The sequence below is a fragment of the Chenopodium album genome, chromosome 8 (genome assembly GCF_948465745.1).
Source record: "Chenopodium album chromosome 8, dcCheAlbu1.1, whole genome shotgun sequence".
NCBI lineage: Eukaryota > Viridiplantae > Streptophyta > Magnoliopsida > Caryophyllales > Amaranthaceae > Chenopodium > Chenopodium album.
The window spans coordinates 65929459-65948400 of NC_137841.1; the positions used below are offsets into that span (position 1 = coordinate 65929459).

Here is an 18942-nt window from a genome sequence, read left to right on the forward strand (position 1 = left end):
TGAATTTGGGTCATGTAATATAGCTTTTTCATTTGATATTGTTGCACTACAACACCTTTATGTACTCAAAATCTCCAAGTCGATAACTCCAAATTAGCAAAACATTGAGTTGAGACTTTTATGGTCCATGAAATATATCATTATAATTTGTATCTTTATGCAAGAGTGGTCCTAGTCATTTGGTGTAAGTCGATCTGAAACAAATACTCTTTTTTTTTTTTTTTTTTTTTTTTGAAATATAAAACAAATACTCATTATTTATTTAACTATTTATTTTTAGCATTTTTTGTTTACAAATATAAAGATTTTGATGTCAGAAAATTTGAGAGAGCGATTGTTCAATGCAATTTTATAGGACTTATTCTATTCTATCCAATACGTTTCTTGAGAGAGACCAATGCTTGACTTAAAATTTAATCCTATATTCTTGTATCAAGAAAAGAATTTTCATGATTTTTTATCGTTTTGTATGCAAACTATCTTGTGCGAAATATCCATATCACTTTGATAGTTTGATTACATATTGGTGTATTTTTATTTGATTAGTTTAAAGGAAAAATGGAATCTAAAAATCCAACATTTGGCCAGTCTGACAATAAAAATCCAACCTTTCATTAATCTCAAAAAAATCCAACCTTTGCCCCCCACCTTCTCCAACAGATCCATTACCTGTTGATGACCGTTTTTTGTAAGTTATGTGCCACGTGTCAGTCGTTAATTGGTCGATTGTTTTTTTAATCATTAAAAACCAAAAAAATTAAAAAAAAACATAAGAAAAAAAACACACCACCAGCCACCTCCCCCAGCCACCTCCCCCACTCCCCGACAACTTCTCCCCACCCCAACCAGCCCCACCATCGGGGTCGTCGGATTCCGGCGATCTCCCCCCAACCCCCCCCTTGCCGCAACCTCCCCAACCACCAAAACCCCCTACGATCTAAACCCTAATCACCACACCAAACACCCTATTCGACCCTCCCAAACCAGCCTGACCCTTCCCCGAACCTCCCCACCGCCCGCCGACCACAAACCGACAACCCGTTTCCACCCCTCCCCACCCTAAACCCGACCCAAGTTAGCCTTTTAGCCGAGTTTCGTGGTTGGGGTTCTGGGGTGGTCGGGGTGGTTTAGCCGAGTTTCGTGGCTGGAGGATGAGGGTTAAGTGATGGAAGAGGTGGTGTAGAGAGGTGGAAGAGGGTTTGGGTAGGGTGGGGTAAGTGGTGGCAGAAGTGGTGGTGGTGTAGAGAGGAGAGAGAGAAACAAGGGGGGTGAGAAGGAAATAAACAAAATTAAAAAAAAAAAAAAAAACGTTTTAACCGGTTTAACAAGTTAAAGGTCAAATAGATCTGTCAAAGAAGGTGGGGCGCAAAGGTTGGATTTTTTTGAGATTAATGGAATGTTGGATTTTTATTATTAGACCGCGCAAATGTTGGATTTTTAAATTCCATTTTTCCTATTTTAAAAGCAAATTGTACTATCGACATACATTCACAAGTAAATAAATTCATGAACATTTTTGTTAATATTATATAGTCTATCAAATGAGTTATTAAATTCATTGTTACTCCATGAACTCATTTGTGTGAATCCAAACACCAAAATAATTTTAACTTTCCTAATTGGTCATTTTATAAGTAAATTGTGTCAATCTAAAAACTTATTGGGTGCATTTTATTTATTTATTTATCTAATATAATTATCTACACTTAATTGAGCTTTAATTTTCTATACGTAGCTGAGATTAATCCCTTTGAGTTTACGTGGAGAGATAATTGATTAATTTCATTCATATAAAAAGTTAGTTTCTGATAAAATCTAATAAGTAATGAACATATCTATTGGATAAAATGAACAAAACCTTATATGAAAATATTAGAGCTTTTTGTTAGAACTTATTAGAGTTTTTTGTTAGAACTTATAATTCATATATGTAGTTATAAATACAGATTAAGCGGCTCTTGTTAAGCCATTTAAAAACTTATTTGAACTTATTTTTCATGATATATCTGATCAAATCATCAAAACATATCAATAAACATGTAAGAAAGGTGATGAACTTTTCTAAATTTTGTATAAGAAAAAATACAATCTTTTCAGAGCCATATTAGTTGAGATGTGGAATACGTTAGGTAGGTAAAGTGAAAACATTAGGGTTTTCTCCTTCAATTGAAAAATATGGACACATGGTTCATGCTAACTTGCTCTAGTGACTTCTCTTGGAAAAGGAGTGGCTCATGAACAAACAAAATGTCATTAATCCGAGTCCAAATAATGCACTGGCTTGGGTTAAGCACTAAGAAGCTAAGCATGCGCATAGAGTACTCCCTTTTATCATACGATTACAAGAGTACATCTTTGATGAGACCATCTTATGTTCAATTTTTATTTTATTTTATTATTACTTCATACCAAGGAGTTAAGGACATTTTGGTTATTTCATTATACAAAGTAAAATGTAACTAGACACTTTAAATAAAGAAAAAACAAAATCAACATGTCAGATAATGTAAAACTCCTTGATAGAGTGATTTCCATTGATCAATATTTATAGGGTTACAATGAGAAACCTAATCATATTAGGTAACTATAAGATATGTACAGATATCAAAGATAATCTTATACAAAATATATCCTAAACCTAGGATGAGAATATTCTATGGATATTCTCTATCACAACATAAGGTGAGTTTATCTCATACTACAAGATATGTCATTGATTGTCGTATACTATGTTATTTTTAACAGGATTGCCCATGCACGGCCCAAGCTCACATACAACTGTGCTAGGTCGTGCCATAATTACGTGCTCAAGTAAAATTATTTCACTAATTTTAACATAACAGATCATGTCACTTTTTTTCTTGCAAGACCGGTCTATCTTAGTGCTATTTTTACTTCTTTTAGTGAGAAACAAGTCCAAAGAAAAGTTTTGAAAGAACATAGGAATTAACTCTCAATCTTTGAGCAAAATCCTAAAATATCATGTGAGATTGAGTATTAGTATGGCTTTTGTACCTTCCATTGAAATGGAAGTTTGGCTTGAACATGAGTGGGAATTATAGGTGAAAGTGTGGAGGACAAAAGATGAAGCACTAAATCGTACGGCTTATCACAAAAGAAACTAAAAATAAAATCGTACGACAGAGGAAAAGGATTTTCTCTAAAGTACTCAACACAATGAATCAACTATTGAACACGTATCAATGTCAAAGTGGAATATCATTGACCCTATCTAACCCGGAGCCCACTATGGATAGGGTCTAATTACTCTCTTTTTTTTTTTTTTTTTTTTTTTTTTTTCTCTTGCTTAGATTGATTAAAAAGATGGTGAACTTTTAAACTTATACTCCGTAAGTTATTATAGCTTTATATAAAAAAAAACAAGCCAAATTAATAGTTTGTGTTTAGATTAGACGAGTACATAAGTGCAAAGCTAATCCATATGATTATAATATACTTATACTACTCTATATCTTATTGGTTTGTTCTTCATTTTTATCAAATCAAAATTCATACATGCAATATAATCATAATTGACAAAATGAGGTTTGATACATAGATTAAGAGCATATATAAGGGATAACTCTAGTGATTAAAGCTTTTTCAGTTAATTACAGGTGATCCTGAGATTGATTATTATTCACCCTTGTAGCTCTCTAGCTATACACCAACAGTATTACATTGATTATTTGAAAAACGAATTATTACTAACTAGAGGTAGGGTCTGTTCTCATATGATTATTTTCAGTTCAGTTCAGTTCAACTCTAATAAGTTCAGTTCAGTTCAGTTTAGTTCAGCTCTAATAAGTTCAGTTCAGCTCAGCTCATTTCAGTCAATGAGAATAGGCCCGTTAGTTTTTCTTCAAACTAAATAAATAAAAGGTTAAATTATTTAGCTCATACAAATGATTGATTAATGTGGATGCTTATTTAAATAATAAGGTTAAATTTGAAATTTTGGTTTAATTTATACTAAATTAATGTATAAATTAATGTATCAAATGTCTGTAATTAAATATACTTCGAATTATGTACTTTTGCTAAAGACCCTCAATCAAAAAAGTATTTCTCTCTTTTCTTCAAAGAAAAAAAAATCTCGAGAGAGAATTGATGATCGAATCTCTAGTCAAAAATTACGGGGGCGCCCCAGTTTCTCTTCTTGATAAACAAGAAGTGTTTCTCTAGTGGCAAATGTGTAATAAAAATGCCTAGGGAATTGTAAACAAATGGTTTTTAAAGCTGAATAAATGTTGACCGTGACTTCCATTGAAGCAAGTCACGTGGACTACTGAAGAGGACGTTAGACTGTAACGTTAGCGGCGTTCCATTACAGCTTTGTCTTCACCTCACAAGCACCTCCACCTCCACCGACAACAAGCACCTCCACCATCACCTCCCTCTTTCGTCTCCACCGACACCATCATCTTCCTCTTTCGTCTACACCGAGGACAACCACCATTATCGGTGGCAAACATAGGCGGCTTCGCCGCCAAAATCAAACGAAAAACCCAATAAGAAAGGGTAAAATTTATGGCATGGTCAACCCCAATGGGTAAGGGTGACCGTCCTCCATTGAAGCTGTCATTGAGCTTGAATTCCTCCATTGAAGCCGTCATCGAGTTCGAATTACTCCTTTTAAACTCAATTTCCTCCATTGAAGCTTACTCCTACTGTTGGCCGTTCTTTTAATTGATCGACACCTTTAATTGGTCTAGCTCGCGCTTTCGACGATTTATCGCCGGAGGTGGGAACTAGATTCTGGGTACTTGGTCACGATAGAGGTGAATTGCAAAAGGGGGTGAATTGCAAAAGGGGGTAAGTTGAAATGGGGGTAACGTTAGGTTCACTCCGTCAATTAATAATTCCAAATTTACCCTTATGAGAAACGCTTCTTATTTATCAAGAAGAGAAACTTGGAATTACCCAAAAATTACTTGCTTTAGCTTTATCGAACTTATGTAACCATGTACTCATATGTAGGCAAATATTATCCCATCATTTAGGCAAATAATATAATTGGTCTAAGATTAAGAGTAGCTTCCACTTAAAATTAGGGGTTCATATAAATTTGTCAACTAACCGTCCTTAGTAAACACCCACCCTAGAAATCCCATTCTATTCATTACGGAGTATTTTTCTTGTTGCCGCTCGATTAGGCTTCGCAAGGAAGATCGGCATCTTTTTTTTAATTTTTTTTTTTTCTTGTAGAAAAGTTGAATTTCTATGTACAATCATGAATCGTGGTTAATTTTTTTGGGTTTTGAGTTTCAGAATTTTTAACTCTTACCACCTCTAAATAACTTTAACTAAATTATTTTATTTTATTTATCTAAAAACCTATTTTGTCCAAAATAAGATAAAATAAAGGCAAAATCTTGTAAAATATAAAGTAATTAAGACCAATTCAATTATTGTAAGTTAATGAATGTAAAAGGTTAATTCAATTTTTTATTTGTGCCTGGCCACACCATGTGACGGAAATTACTTGTGGAGGGCTATTAGTTTGGTTAGGGTTACTTGCAGGGTTTATATATTTTGGTATTACTTAAGGCCCAATTTGATTTGCTGAGGTGAACTGAAATGAACTAATTGGAACTGAACTGAACTGAATAGAGCTGAAATGAATTGTTTATGAGAGAATGAAATTAGGAATTGAACTGATGGAGCTGAACTGAATTGGACTGAATAATAGAGCTGAAATGAATTGTTTATGAGAAAAGGAAAATAGGAACTGAACTAAACTAATTGGAGCTGAAGTGAACTGAACTGAAATTAAGCTGAAGAGAGCAATCCCTTATTCAGGATTTACTCATTTGGTCATAAGATACTCATTCAGGGGTTATTACTCGTTTAGCCATGGGTAAATTATAGAGGTTAATTTTTCAAAGATTACTCGTTCGATCAAGGGTTACTCTCAAACAGAAAACGCGCTAACCGATCGAGTAAGTAAGCCCTACAAGTAGCCCCTAAAAGTAACCCTTACAAGTAACCCTTGAGTAAGTAACCCCTACAAGTAACCCCCGAAAGAATGAATAAGCAACTCATACAACAATACAAGTAACCTTGAATAAGTAACTCATACAAGTAATCCCTATCACACGGCGTGACCAGCCACACAAAAAAGTTGTTGAAAAGATAATATAATGTGTCTACCAAACTATTCTAAATTAAATTGAATCAAACCTTTTGACAAAACACTGGCTCTAAAAAAAATAAACCTAAATATCACACTTGTCACAATCTCAAAAATTTAAAGTCACCAAAAAGAAAAAACAATTAATTAATCTAATAAACTATTCTAATCAAGCCTCTAGCAGAACACTTACTCTAAAAATAAAGATTCGACCGACCAAAAAAACCCTAAATATCACTCTTATCACAATCTCAAAATTTCGAAATCTCTCAAAAAGAACACACATATCTTAAACAACATCCTAAATTACATTGGCTAAATAGGAATAGAACTATAGATAGAAGAGAAGAGATAAAGAGAGATAAAATATCATTAGAAGAAAATTACAAACGCATAAATAAATAAATAAATAAATAAATAAAGCAAAAGCGAAAAAAAATCAAAAAAAGGTCCCACCAATTTCTCACCCTTTTCGTACTGCTAGTATAAATACCTGCCTCTGCACTTCTCTCCAATTCCTCTCCCACTGAAAAACGTGGCATTTTTTAGAGAGAGAAAATTTCCCATTTTTCATCCCAGAAAGTGCGTATGTACTCCGCTTACTTCTTCCGCCATTGTTGATTATCTTCCTTCTTCACTTTTTCTTCTTATTTTCTCCATTATTTTTCTAGGTTTTCCTTTGATACTCACAATTTTCTGTGTTTTTTCATTCTCAGTTGATTTGAGTTAACGATTCGACTCAGTGAGTCGTTTTTAGCGATTCCCGGCGAGTATGCCTGGCGGTGGAATGGCGGCGAGCCTTGAAGATATTAAAAATGAGGACGTTGATCTGGTATAATTTTTTCTCATTTTTCTTCGAATTTCTGTGTATTATTAATAGATTATGCGATTTTTAGTACTCAGCTCGTATAATTTTATCGTAATTTTTGTGAATATAGTTCGTAGTTTATGTGATGAATAATCGTTTGAAATCGACGTTGTTTTTTTACGATTGAATTTGAAGATTTCGAATCTTCATGATGATCAAAAATCTCTACGTAATTATCAGTTTAAATTGTTATTTTATCATTTTTTTGGAAGTGAATGATAATATTTCTTAATCTGGATTTTTTTTATGTTAATTATGTTATTGGGATATTTTTCCGGCGCTTTTTGCCAAATTATCGGAGCAAAATATAAAATCTGGTCATTTTTTATGCACGATTACGAAGTAAAGAGTCATAATTAATCATTAGCTATACTGAATTACTAGTAACACTCTTTTCAGTTGATCGCTAAATTTTCGGAGTTAGTTGTTTTTTACAGTGTTACTAATTTTTTTGATTTTATTAAAAAAAAATGAATATTTTGTTTTTATTTTGCTTGTACTTTGACACAAAGAAATTGCGGACAAATCTTTGAGTGGAAGGCCAGATTTACGATTCTCTCACTCAATGGTCCTGATAAAAAAAAAATTACCTTTTTTTCCCAAAAAAAAATTAAAAAAATTAATAAATAAAGTATGATACTTCACTGATGATATGTATGCCAAATCCTATGGTTATTTGATCAAATATTTATATTTATGTGAAGGAAATATTCTTTAAAGATAAATTTTATGGACAATGGTTGTACATAAAGGCTTTAAATTACCCGTCCCAATAGTATTTTGTACTTAGGTTTAATTTTGACACGTATTTGAAGAAATTTACACTTGCCTTGTTATAGAGGTGGACATAAAAATGTGAAAATCATTTTGTAAAAGAAAATAATAATCTGTATTAACTTTCATACAAGAGATGGTCATATTTTTTTAATTGTAACATTTGCATATCTAAGTAAAGAAAATCGAGGCTATGAGACAATATATTAATATACTACATAATAATAATTTATAGTTTTTGTAAAGCTATGTTAGAAGTTGTTTATTTTAAAGCTATTTTATTAATAGTTTTGAGAAGATTGTGGTAAATTTGTAATGCTTAATAGCATGTACTCTTATGTGTTTTCTTTTGTTAAGATGGAGTATCAATTAAGAGTTTTTAATGAATAATAATAATAATTGTTACTCAAATATGTATTGGTTTTTAAAGTTACTAAGGATTCTTACGTCTTGTCAAGCTTGTAAAGTGACAAGCTTTAAAAAATATGCGAAGTTGATTATTCGTGGATATCACAAATTCTGTGGCCCACTACTTTGGCAATCACTTACTGGAGGATATCAGGAATATATATCCTCTTAATTTTTCTGTTAACAATTACTACTAAATTGACCTGATTAAATTGGAATGTTTTTTTTTTCATTGATTGTTTAGTTAACAATCACACTGCATGATTACACTATTGTTAAAGGCTCCTTCCAAAGGTCAAGGTCAAAAGTTATGTTCTTTGCTCAGTCAGGTTTATAGTCTGACTTTGACCAGTGTACATTAATTTTGCAATTCTTTTTTCACTTTCTTTTTTTAGACAATAAGAGAAAACAGATTCAATCATATAGGAAGTAATTATTTGAGATTTTGTCAGCAATATTATTGTGGAGATATTTATAATATAAGTGAAGTGTACCTATAAATCTATAATGTACAATTTTGACCATATATTAATTTTTTTAATTATCTATTAATAATAGATTTTGAGACTAAGCCAAAAACTTAATGAGTTTTGATGCATTAATAGTGTAAAAAGTCAAAATAGTGCAAATGTTTCCAAATTGAGGTAACGATAAGTGTAATTTTATTGTTTTTGAGCAGTTATTAGCTGATTATTTGAGCTTCCGCCTAAAATTATGGACAAATCTGAATAACTTGTCCATGTAAATTGATTGGGAATAATTGATGAGTAGAAGCTATTTGTATGACTAAAAAAATAAATAAATATAGAAAATAAATAAAAAAAAACAAACTGTTGAGATGCCTTCATTGATGAAGGCTAATAGAGCAATAGCTAGTTCCTGTTTCGGGGTGCTTGAAGGTCAAAGGAAGGATATAATTCACGGTCAAATTTTGATGCTATTGCCTTTAGGAAGAACACAGGTATGATAGTACTTCAGTCAAGGCTTTGAAGACAGGCAGAATTAAGTGCCTTAATAATATAAATACGTAAGCATTACTGCAATAGTTACTAATTAGAGGGTCTTGTCTCATGAATATGGACTATGGATTTCATTTCCTGCATATTGTGATGTAGGTTCTGCAATGTTGTGATGAGTTTTTAATTTTAAGTTCAAGTCCTATTTAAAAAAGTTGTCTGGCTCGTGTTATGGGATAAGATGGTGTGCCAATGAAAGATAAATTTCTATATGCCTTAAAGCTGTCAGTTTGTATCACTGAGTATGAAGTAGAGAGAGTCCATTGTGGAGCACTGGCCTGGTGTAAGATAGAGAATTGATCTGTTGGATGATTTATTGATTTATTCCCCCTTTGCTTCTTAAATTTATGCTAATTCGTTCTGTAAAAAAATGGTTTTGATACTATCTAACAATGATTTATGAGGGGTTCATGTTTTCAATGATTAAAAATTCATGTGTGCTTTGCAGGAGAAAATTCCTATAGAGGAGGTGTTTGAGAGTTTGAGATGCTCAAGAGAAGGTCTGACTTCAGACGATGCAACCAACCGTCTTCAAATTTTTGGACATAACAAGCTAGAAGAAAAAAAGGTTTATCCATTGTTCTTTCACTCTTGAAGAAAATTAAGTATTAACTGTGTTCATTAACTTCCAGTCGATCTAATCAAGCTTTTTTCACATTTGATACCGTCAATCTGGAATTAACAGGAGAGCAAACTCTTGAAGTTTCTTGGCTTTATGTGGAATCCATTGTCATGGGTTATGGAGGCAGCTGCTTTAATGGCTATTGTATTGGCAAATGGTGATAATAAGCCTCCAGATTGGCAGGATTTTGTGGGTATCATGGTGCTTCTGGTGATCAACTCTACTATTAGTTTCATAGAAGAAAACAATGCTGGTAATGCAGCAGCAGCGCTTATGGCTAACCTTGCTCCTAAAACCAAAGTAAGTCAATAATGAAAAAAGGCTCAAGTGTTTCACAGTTGCAGCTATATGATTTATAAAAATAATGCTAACTCTTCAATACAGGTTCTTCGAGATGGACGATGGGGTGAAATGGAGGCATCAATTCTAGTCCCAGGAGACATAATTAGCATCAAGTTAGGAGACATAGTCCCTGCTGATGCTCGTCTTCTTGAAGGTGATCCTTTGAAGATTGATCAATCTGCTCTCACTGGAGAATCTCTTCCTGTCACTAGGAATCCTGGAGACGAGGTCTTCTCTGGTTCAACCTGTAAACAAGGTGAATTAGAGGCAGTTGTCATAGCTACTGGTGTTCATACCTTCTTTGGCAAGGCTGCACACCTTGTTGACAGCACTAACCAGGTTGGGCACTTCCAATCGGTGCTTACAGCAATTGGTAACTTCTGTATTTGTTCAATTGCTGTGGGAATGTTGATTGAGATCATTGTCATGTACCCAATTCAGCGTCGTAAGTACAGGGATGGAATTGATAATTTATTGGTTCTATTGATTGGTGGGATACCAATTGCTATGCCAACTGTCTTGTCTGTGACTATGGCTATTGGCTCGCACAAACTATCTGAGCAGGGTGCCATCACCAAGAGAATGACAGCCATTGAGGAAATGGCTGGCATGGATGTACTCTGTAGTGATAAGACAGGAACTCTGACATTGAATAAGCTTACTGTGGACAAAAATCTTATTGAAGTCTTTGCGAAGGGAGTGGAGAAAGAGTATGTATTACTGCTCGCAGCTAGGGCCTCTAGGACTGAAAATCAGGACGCGATTGATGCTGCCATGGTAGGGATGCTAGCAGATCCAAAGGAGGTATAATCACTTCAACAGACTCGTTAACATGGTTTTTTAATTTTGTTTTTAATGTCTTTTTAAGACTATTTTCATGTATACTTTAGGCACGGGCTGGAATACGGGAGGTCCATTTTTTCCCATTTAACCCCGTGGATAAGAGGACTGCTTTGACTTACATTGATGCTAACGGTAACTGGCATCGAGCAAGCAAAGGTGCCCCTGAACAGGTAATTATTTTTTCCTATACTAATTTAAGCAGCAGGCTATAAAAGTTGAAGAGCCTACTCACCAAGTGCTACTATCTTTGTGTTATATGTTCACAGATCATCGATCTTTGTCGCTGTAAGGAGGACGTCAAAAAAAAGGTTCATAAAGTTATTGAGAGTTATGCTGAACGTGGGCTCAGATCTCTAGCTGTTGCAAGACAGGTCTGTGCATCCTGCCTTATGTCAAATGCTTTATGTACATGCAACACCTTTGTACATTTTTCCTGTGTCATGTGTCCAGAAAAAGAGGACTAAGTACACCTTCGTACATTTTTGTGATTGTCTTTCTGTAGGAAGTACCAGAAAAAACAAAAGAGAGTCCAGGAGGTCCATGGCAGTTTGTTGGTTTATTGCCCTTATTTGACCCTCCCCGACATGACAGTGCTGATACAATCAGTAAAGCCCTCAATCTTGGTGTCAACGTAAAGATGATAACAGGTAATGCTATTGCTAATGCTGGTGTTTCTTTTATAATTTGTTACTTTTGACTCATAATTCCAATGGCTTAGTTACCGTACCCTGTCGACTCCAGGTGATCAGCTTGCTATTGCCAAGGAGACTGGTCGACGACTTGGAATGGGGACCAATATGTACCCCTCGTCTTCATTGCTTGGACAAGATAAGAGCTCAAATGTCGCAGGTCTCCCTGTGGATGAGTTGATTGAGAAAGCTGATGGATTTGCTGGGGTGTTTCCTGGTATGTAGTAGTTAGGAAGCTTTCCTCTGCCAGGATAGTCTAATGAGTTTCTGTATTAAGTTATGATTGACTGGCTTGTCTCCAGCTAATTTGGAACACTGTTAATGATGTTTTAATCTTCCTTTTAAATTATAAATCATTAATTACTGTAAATGATATGATTGTGCTGATTGCTTTTTGTCCTCATCATAGAGCACAAGTATGAAATTGTGAAGAGGTTGCAAGAAAGGAAACATATTTGTGGCATGACTGGTGATGGTGTCAATGATGCTCCTGCTCTGAAAAAGGCAGATATTGGAATCGCAGTTGATGATGCTACCGATGCTGCAAGAAGTGCCTCTGATATTGTCCTAACAGAACCTGGATTAAGTGTTATTATCAGTGCGGTGCTTACCAGCAGGGCTATCTTTCAGAGGATGAAGAATTACACGGTCTGTTCATTTCCTTGTGCAGATAATGAATATTTATATTTCATGCATAGACTTTCTAAATTTTCTTTTTTTTTCCCTTCATGGGTATGTGTATGCAGATCTATGCAGTGTCAATCACAATCCGTGTTGTGGTAAGTTCTGTTTATACTAATGTTGATAGGGTTTAGAAACTTCTTTTATGAAACATTATAACCATCTCCTCATCCTTTTTATGTTGCAGTTTGGCTTTATGTTCATTGCATTGATTTGGAAATTCGACTTTTCTCCATTTATGGTTCTGATCATCGCAATTCTAAATGATGGTAAGAATTGCAGCGCAACTAATATACATCAATCAAGCTATATGTTAATGATTTATGCTCTTATTAGAATCTCATTGTCCTCACTTTTTCTGGTATATTTGGCAACTAGGAACAATTATGACAATTTCAAAAGACAGAGTAAAGCCATCCCCCCTCCCAGACAGCTGGAAGCTGAATGAGATTTTCGCCACTGGTGTTGTTTTGGGAGGTTACCAAGCGCTAATGACAGTAATATTCTTCTGGCTCATGTCAGACACTACCTTCTTCACGGTAAAATGCTTGTTATATCAGCCGCTGAATTTACTTTCTGTAAGAATTCCTCCATAATATATAAAACCCATCACAATTTACTTTGTCTTTGCAGGACAAATTCCATGTAAAGCCATTGACTCACGATCAGATGATGGCGGCCTTATATCTGCAAGTGAGTGTTATTAGCCAGGCCCTCATTTTTGTCACACGGTCTCGAAGCTGGTCCTTTGTTGAACGCCCAGGGTTGCTGTTGCTCGGTGCTTTCTTGATTGCTCAGCTGGTAAACTTTGTACAGTACTCATATATTTATTTTTTATATAGAAGTAAAAATAAACCACATGTATGCCTGTTTCATAAACAAAGCAGTTGTAAAATTGGAAAGTTGATCTATATTTATGAATCCATTTACTTTAAGGACTTCTTTAAAATCATTGAGATCGACATCTTTTTTTCCTTTGCCCTGCTTGCTTTTGTGACAGATAGCTAATTCTTTGCTATTCTCGACAGATTGCAACTGCCATAGCCGTCTATGCCAATTTCCGCTTTGCAAAGATAGAAGCTATGGGATGGGGATGGGCTGGTGTTGTATGGATTTACAGCCTGGTCACTTATTTGCCACTTGATGTTCTGAAATTTCTCATTCGCTATGCGCTGAGTGGAAGGGCTTGGAACAATCTTCTGGAAAATAAGGTAATATTTGTGTTGAAGCAGAGAAAAAATTCTAGTCTCTTTGTTGGTTTTGCAACCGAATGATGGATGTGTCCTCTTGCCTTCCTTAGACTGCTTTTACCACAAAGAAGGACTACGGAAAAGAAGAGAGAGAAGCACAGTGGGCGACTGCACAAAGAACCCTGCATGGCCTCCAACCTCCTCCAGAATCCACCACCTTATTCAATGAGAAGAGCAATTACAGAGAACTCTCTGAGATAGCCGAGCAAGCGAAAAGGAGGGCTGAAGTTGCAAGGTAAGACATAACCCTTAGTGTTAACATGACTTTCAGGTACAACTTTGATGATACATTCATATCTTCCACTCCCTTAAATACTTATGAAATCACCTTAAGTTGTTAAAGCCTTATCTCCTGAATATACTTGCAAAATCATTTTAAGTTGATAAATACATGTGTCATGTTTAGTTATAGTCACTCATAACAAGTTGGCTGGTTGTAATTTGATTTCCATATAATAGAGACTACTATCCCTCTTTTCAAAGGAAAAGTTTTAGAGATCATCTGGCAGATTGATTACTTGTACGAAACTTATGTCGTTTGATTTTCAGATAATAGATGGTTTATTTCATTATTTGTGAATGCAGGCTGAGGGAGTTGCACACGCTGAAAGGCCATGTGGAGTCTGTAGTGAAACTGAAGGGATTAGATATCGAAAACATGCAGCAACATTACACCGTGTAGATCAGAAGACCACAACAGGAGGGAAGAGAGGAGCGTGCAGTTTGTTGAAAGACTGCACTGATCCAGAAGATAAATAGGTAGAATTATGCGTCCTTATAATCCAAGGGCACTTGAATTTTCTTAGCAGTTTACGAGTCTGTTTTTACAGACCTAGTTTTGATTCGTCTTCCACTCCTTTAAGAACAACTCAAATTTCAAGGCTGATTGCATAAGAAAAGCAGCAATGGATTCTGCGTTTTCTGTGCTTTCTTTGCCTCATTGGAAATTTTGTACACACGCGAAATAAGCAAATTTTTGTACCTTTGATGATGACGATGATGACAATCAGTTTACACGTCCTGATTTAATGCCACTCTTTTCTTCCCGTATCAATTTTGAGGTAATGCCTTTGTAGAAAGCTAAGTGAGTCGTGAGATAAGTTGATTTTATTTCTTGTTTTTTCGTACTAACCAGTTGGCAACTATGTTCGTCATACATATTGATTCTCACATATCTACTTCTCACCTCACCAAATGCTGTGCAAGTCTATTTCTCACAGATACTTCTATCCATCTTCACTTAAAATTTTCTTACTTCTTTTCTGTTTATGATAAACTCCTTAATTTTCTTCACATATCTCCATTTTAATGGCAACTTTAGTTTCATGTTTGGTTGACGGTTATATTCTAAAGATATTATTTACCATAATTTGTTTTGATTAAATCATATCATTCACCTCTCTTAACAATAGTCGTGTAGATTTTTTTTTTTTTTTTTTTTTTTTTTTTAAACCAAGCTGCGAATTTCATAGGGAAACAAACTCATTACAACCTCTCTTTTAAAGCAGCATCAGAGCTTGTAACTGAGATCTGCTGTCTAGTAAAATATTGTTCCTCTGTTTTGTTTTTCTCTTGGGCACAGCAACAATTGCAACACTTGCAGATTCATTCTTGTCTGATCTTTTTATGGTGGTGATTCTATCTATGATATTGGATATTACTATGGGAGATCAATCCCAACATAGACCATAGTTATGCTCAGATATAGCTATAGAAAAAATTTTAACCATCCATTTAAGAAGTAAGAAGTGGACCCTATTTTTTTGGGTAAAGGGAGCCACTAGGACATGATGTAGACGAGATTTGATCTCATATCTTAAGTATACCATCCACATAAGCAACTATTAGACCCAAGTTAAGACAGCTTCAATTTTATTTTTATTTTTTTTTCCAGATAATTCACTAATACTAACTATTGATCACCCTACAATCCTGCCTAAATTAGTAATTTCCCCTTATTTCTTAAGAAGACCTTTCCCTTGTTGAAGGTTCCCGGATCAGCATCTCTTGGGCAAGCTTTCTGGAGTTACCCAACCGGAGTGGGGAGAGCGAGGGGGTGGAGGAAAAAATCCTAGTTACCCGACCTAAATCCAATTTGTCCCGAAATTACATGACTTGATTTGATCCAAACAGAAATTTACACTAACACGAACAGAATATTGATTTGTTCATTATATCAAGCTAAGTGACGGTATAAGTATAACCCAACATACCTACAAGTAAATCAAATGACTCATTACCAACTGAATATATCCAAACCGTTCTAATTAGAACTGAACTCAACCTAAACCAACACATTTGATACATCTATGACAGATGGTTTTAAAATATAAAAATAAAAGTTGATTCGATCGATTTTGATCCAAAACTCAAAGAGAAATCACCAAATGACACATAGCATAAGTGGTTTAATACCCATAGCATACAACATTACTAAAAAGAATCAGTATTACATGATTTTGAACTGTAACATTAGTAACTATATAAACATGTCAGCTGCTATAGAAGTATAAAATAATAAGAGGAATGAAATTAAATTACTGTAACTTTTTAATGAAGTCTTATAATTTATAAAGTTGTACTTGATAAAGCTAATTAGTTTCCATAAGAAATAAGGGGAATAATATTTACATCTACAACTTTGTAATACAGTGATGTAAAGTTATGATGATTGTAAGGAGCAGAGTGAACCTGATAAAGCAATCAAGTCAACTTCAGAGAGGCCATGAGAAGCAAACATGTTTCTGCGTTGCCTATAGTTGAAGGCTGAACTTGCAAGCCACAGGCAAAGAGCAAAGTGCTCTCGCGGCCTTGTATCATGCCGTCAGTGAAGCTATTTCTGTGCAGGATCAAAGACTGTTATCTTGGATGCAAGGAGATCCTGCAGGACCAGCAGAAGCCAGGAACATCATCCAGAAGATCAAAGATCAAAATTTAAAAGCAACATAGAAACTCACAAGAAAATTTGAATAATAGTGTCCTAAATCATTACATTACAAGTTTCTGATGGGAAAACATCAGCAACACTGTCTTCGTGAAATATAGGCCTCACCAAAATCACTAGATTTTGTTCATGAGAAAGAACAGAACATCTGATGAGTACATGAAATGGAAATTCTCAACTCTCTTCCAAGTAAAAATGATAATCAACACAACAAACGTCACTTAGAATAGCAGCAGCTTATTTAAGTTCAGGCAATGAATTCATTTCATTGTAGGAAAACAAGTAAGAAAAGCATCTTGAATGAAAAGCTGAGATTTGTGGAAAAGAAGTCATTAAGTCAAGTGGTGGGCATTGTTTAAACGGATAGAAGGAAACATAGATTGTGAACAATTCTTCTTCATTACAAATAACAGATCAATGCAACTAACCTGATCACAATGCAACTTCATCAGTCATAGAAAACATAGTCCTTGAATACAATATGAGGGATGTGTTGAATTTGGGGCCAGTCTTCTCCAGTTGAATCTTGGCATCTTTCTTTTAGGCGTTCTGGAAATATTATGAAATTAAGTTCCCTAAGAGAGGTGAGTTTGGACATCCACTTCGGCATTGATTCCACTCTGCAATTCTTGATTGTAAGAGTTTGGAGTGCAGTCAAGTACTGTATCCAATTGGGCAGTTCTACCAGATAATGTCAAGGAGTGGAGGGATTGACAAAAGGACTGCTCTCTCTCTACTTCTTCTGACTGACTCAGATTGTAGCAACGGCCAATTTCTAACTCCTCCAAGGCACAGAGATGCTCTAATCCTCCACACACTACACTCTTCAAATTAAAGCAATGAATAGACAGGTATTGCAGGGAAGACGAGCACCTACCAAACACCTCCCTAGCTTCACCCAAACTCTCCACCTTTCCATCTTTAAAAAGGGTTCATGGGTAGTGACTTAAGCCATGCCATGCTGTCTATTTTAGCCTCTCTTCTATTGGGACCAATTTTGTTCATTATTAAAAGAGAATACCTGGAAATTGGATAAACGTTGGAAGCCACAGCCCGGTCAGGTCAGGGCAGCCACAGCCCTATAGGGCGCGAGATCAGTGAAGCATTTAGCAGTTTGTATAATGACGGTTGTCGTCAATTTTCTTCGTGGCTGTTCATTTTGTTTTATGGCTTCTTATAAATATGTTATAAAAACATACTGTATGATGAAAGTAAGGAAAATGGAGTCAGTTCTTTTTCGTGACAAATACTTCTCATTTTCCTAGTTTTGCTTGTTTATTTTAATAATCATCATAAATAATCAAAAGCTTGATTACATTAGATCACAAACATACTTCGTTGTATCTCCTAATTATTTCGTGATACCCGGTGTGTAATTTCAGGGTCGAAATATTACTTTTGGGAAACTGATTTCCTTCAGGCCTCGAAGTGTTAATTTATCCAATTCCTGTCAAAAAAAAATTCATCCAATTTCTGTCATTTTGTGACCCGGTAAACCAATTTCCCCAACATAATGGAAATGGTAACACGATTCCGTTTCTAACCCTATAAAAATAGCATACCAAACATCCTCTAATTGTAAACACTTTGTGAAGCCCAAAATCGGTTTATATACTCTATTAGTCACACTTTCTCGGCTTTTTTACATGCATCATTTTTCTAGATTGATCTACTTTTCGATGTATCACTTCCTATTTGAAATACTTGTACACTTTATTTCACTCCTTACAACAGTCAAAATGATTACATTACATGACCTCCACTTCTACCTTTTTGTCATTAATTTTCTTTCACATTCTATAATTCGTAATTCACAATAGTTTATTTCATTTAACTCACCTTAAAATGATATCTCGGTAAAGCTGATGCACATACAAAAGACGTATATTTTATAGGCGGATCACATGCACGCATGGTGGAACACATGTCCAAATGTCCAATCTTTCCCTAATACTAGCCTTTAGACTGAACACAATGTATAATAGGTAGGGGTGAACATGGTCTGGTTTGGTGTGGTTTGAGTCAAACCAAACCAAACCATATTAGTATTGAAACCAAACCAAACCAAACCGTAATAATGCGGTTTGGTTTGCGGTTTATGACGAGACGGCATTTTTTCCTGAAAATTGTCAAATATTAATAAATTTATAATAAGTTCAAATAATAGCCAAAGGGATTAAATTCTACTACAAATTTTTAATAAAAATAACAACCAACTAATCAAGTGCTAAGTGCTAACACAATATCACATAATAAAAATAATACATAACAAGTTAACAGTGGAAAAAAAAATAATACATTTGTCTAGAAAAATAATTCATACTACATTATAGTTATATGACCTATTGAATTTTAAGTATTGAGATTGAGTA

At 34.8% G+C, this 18942-nt stretch overlaps 1 protein-coding gene across 2 annotated transcripts; it reads left to right on the top strand.

Moving 5' to 3' along the window:
• Positions 1-6658: 6658 nt before the first annotated feature.
• On the top strand, positions 6659-14676 carry LOC145642022 (plasma membrane ATPase 4-like). 2 transcript variants are annotated; one of them, XM_081693080.1, is made up of 17 exons: positions 6659-6715; positions 6850-6965; positions 9648-9767; positions 9885-10121; positions 10206-10967; positions 11054-11176; positions 11273-11377; positions 11509-11653; positions 11748-11912; positions 12105-12343; positions 12442-12474; positions 12564-12645; positions 12755-12915; positions 13010-13177; positions 13405-13587; positions 13677-13861; positions 14212-14676. In XM_081693080.1, exons 2-17 carry the CDS (start codon positions 6906-6908, stop codon positions 14306-14308), a joined length of 2865 nt encoding a protein of 954 aa, XP_081549206.1. In that variant the 5' UTR covers positions 6659-6715; positions 6850-6905; the 3' UTR covers positions 14309-14676. The 2 variants fall into 2 exon arrangements, with proteins under 2 accessions (XP_081549206.1, XP_081549207.1); XM_081693081.1 differs by having other exon boundaries at positions 6661-6719.
• Positions 14677-18942: the final 4266 nt, after the last annotated feature.